The sequence below is a fragment of the Halyomorpha halys genome, unplaced genomic scaffold (assembly GCF_000696795.3).
Source record: "Halyomorpha halys isolate HHAL.00 unplaced genomic scaffold, Hhal_1.1 Scaffold30.1, whole genome shotgun sequence".
In the NCBI taxonomy this organism is placed as follows: domain Eukaryota; kingdom Metazoa; phylum Arthropoda; class Insecta; order Hemiptera; family Pentatomidae; genus Halyomorpha; species Halyomorpha halys.
The window spans coordinates 1221743-1224694 of NW_027110126.1; the positions used below are offsets into that span (position 1 = coordinate 1221743).

The following is a 2952-nucleotide window of genomic DNA, read 5'->3' on the forward strand; positions in this document are numbered from 1 at the left end:
CAGGATCTCAACATACTCAACTCAGAATTAGTGCTGGTTCAATTTTGGCCAAGAATGATTCTCTTTATTTGCAGCTGACCCGAAAAATAGACATTAAAATTCTCACTCGGAAGGATAACCTTCCCTTCCTACTTTAAATAATTTATCTGCCAATATGTTTCTAAAACATTTTTTGTTAAAACTTCAAAACAAACTTATTTTTAGTTTATAAAATTAATGAATGAATAATTAGTTAATTAATCTCACAAAAGATATCTACATAGTTTGTGAGAAATGGTTTCCTAGAATTCATGTAATAATAACTGAACATGATAAATTATACAAATGGAATATTGCTATAGGAGTTTAGAGAGAAGGTAAGAAAATATCAACAACTCTGTGAGGAACTTAAGCAACCATATGGCCTAAAAGAAGGAATAGTGTTGTCTTTTATCATGCCTAGTAATAGATTGCTTTCAGAGGAAATGTTAATAAGTTGCAAAAAATTACATCTTCCTGATTGTATCCTGGAAGAAGCTCAAAAATCACTATTACTAAAAACAGCCAGCATCGTCAGACTATTTTTAAATATTTCATAATTAGAGCCAAACAATTGACATACAGAGCCTAGGAAGAAGGTGATTCCCAGCAATGACTGAGGAAGTGTGACATTCTAAAATAATAATAACAATAATCAATAACATACCTAATGATTTTGACATACACCACACCATTACAAGTTTATCATCTCCCCCAGAGGCTAAAAATTTTCCTGATCCACTCCATCGTACACAATTAACACAAGCTGTAAAGATAAAATACAAAATTAAACAGGTAAAGTGATTTGTAAACATATTTTTTTTAATACAGTACTCGTAACATATATATAACAAAAAAGGATTTAACACAAAACAGGGTTTAACCATTTACTTGAATGTTTATAGGTGTGAATTGAATGTTTATTTAAACCTTTATAAGTAAATGAAATTTATTCCAAGTAATTTTTTTAAAAATATGGTACAGAACAAAGCTGATTACAGCTATATATAAAAATGATTTCATTTTTAGAACCAAAAAAATAAATAAGAAGACATATGTGAAAACATTTAAAAAAAACAAACATTTAATTAAATCCAATAACACCATCACACATCTACATCTATTAAAAAAATAAATAAAAAACAAAAAGAGAATCATCTTTCTTCAAACCCATCTTGTCCAGAATTTTTGTTGAGTTGGGCCAAGGATATCGACCTCGAATAAAGTCATTTCGTTTTTTGTTTTTTTTGGTGATTCATATTTTTTTTAATCCACCCAAATTTTAAATGTTATTAGTTAATCAGATGTATTAGGCCATGTAGTCATTCAATGTATGAAACTGGCATGTCTAAATTTAACACCGGTATTACCAAAGGTTCAGGTAATAATCCATATGTTGCAGAATTGGTTCCTTTAATTACAAATTCCAAACTTGATATTAGGTATAACCTGCCCTCTTAATAACCAACTGAGCAGTCTGAAAATATGAAGGCCACAAGAGCTCACAATTGTAATTGTGAACACTGTACTTTACCTATCTGATTTACCTCCTCACTAAAATAACAGATAGGGTGGTGTAAATGTGTAAAAATGAGACTTACAAAAAAAAAGAGGCAAGAGAGTCACATATTAATTACAAAAACATAATATTTTTTGTATATATAGTTGACCATGAAAATTGATATATAAGAAGATGGTCAGGGTTGCGATCAAAAGAGAAACAAAAATAGTTTACTATAATTGTCAATAGTTGTAAACTATTTTTGTTTCTCTTTTGACCGTAACCCTGACCATCTTCTTATATATAATATTTTTTGGGTTGCTAAATAGCCTATGGGTATAAATTTTGTTTAAGCTAAATGTATATAGCATTAGAAGAGTAATATTTGTTTTAATGCTTTAGAAATTTTGTTGTTACAATATATCATATTAATGTATTGAACTCTCTTAAAGTTAAGTGAATAAATTTTGTTATTACATTGTGTTATATTAATGAGAACATTATCCCATCAATTATGGGTCAGATTGAACCAGTATAGTATAAATTGGTGAGGAGAGAATACTCAGAAATTCTGTGGGGTAAATTTGAGATAGCTTCTAGAACAAATTTGAGATGGCTGCCGAGGTAAATATGAGGCCAAATTAAATTTTAAGATTTTAACAGGTAAGTAGGAGTATGGAAGATGTAATGTTACATTATATGAAGGAACTGCCAGTTTCCTAACAACAGGGCCCTGTTTCATAATAAAGTACAAAGTAATACTATTAGTCTTGGCGATTTAACTTAATACAATTACACTGACTAGCACAATAGTAACTTGTACTTTAGTACTTTTTAACTACAGTAATATCACCAATAATCCTCCCTATTACGAAAAAAATAAGTATTAGTGTAATTAAAACATTGTTTCTATACTTGTATTTTGAACTAATACTATTAGCTTTCATTATGAAACAGAGCCCAGGTGTTTACTATTAACTTAAATAAATTTGAGATAAAATAATTGTCAGGTGATTTATAAAAGATGTTTTTTAATTTATGTTAATATTTCGAAGTTCTAGTGAACTATAAGATTTTGTTTTAGACCTACTTATCAGTTTTTATTTATTTTTTCATTTTGAACCAAATTGATAATAATTTAATAATGTACCTGAAAACATATTGCTGCATTTTTACCTAGGGTTGTCTTTATCTTACCCCAAAGGTAGGATAAAAATGAGACATCATATGAATTATGATCTATCAAAGTTGAAAGATTTAAAAGTCTTAGTTTTGTACCACTTGATCCTGCCTATTTTAGGATTGAATGGCTTTTTATCAATCTAATTTCAAATGGTTGTTTTTTAGGAACAGAATTTTTTATTAGTATCCTTAAGTTTTTATCTATTACACAAAATGGAGAACTTTCTGTTACATAATTTATTTTGTTTATC

General features: G+C 28.4%; 1 protein-coding gene across 1 annotated transcript in view; it reads right to left on the reverse strand.

Annotated features, from left to right (window-relative positions):
• Hira (histone cell cycle regulator-like protein) overlaps window positions 1–2952 on the reverse strand; it is a gene marked incomplete in the record, with an annotated part of 33590 nt that overhangs the window by 26982 nt on the left and 3656 nt on the right. Inside the window, 1 exon segment of the mRNA XM_067048201.1 lies at window positions 686–784. Coding sequence (XP_066904302.1) covers window positions 686–784 — 99 coding nt within the window.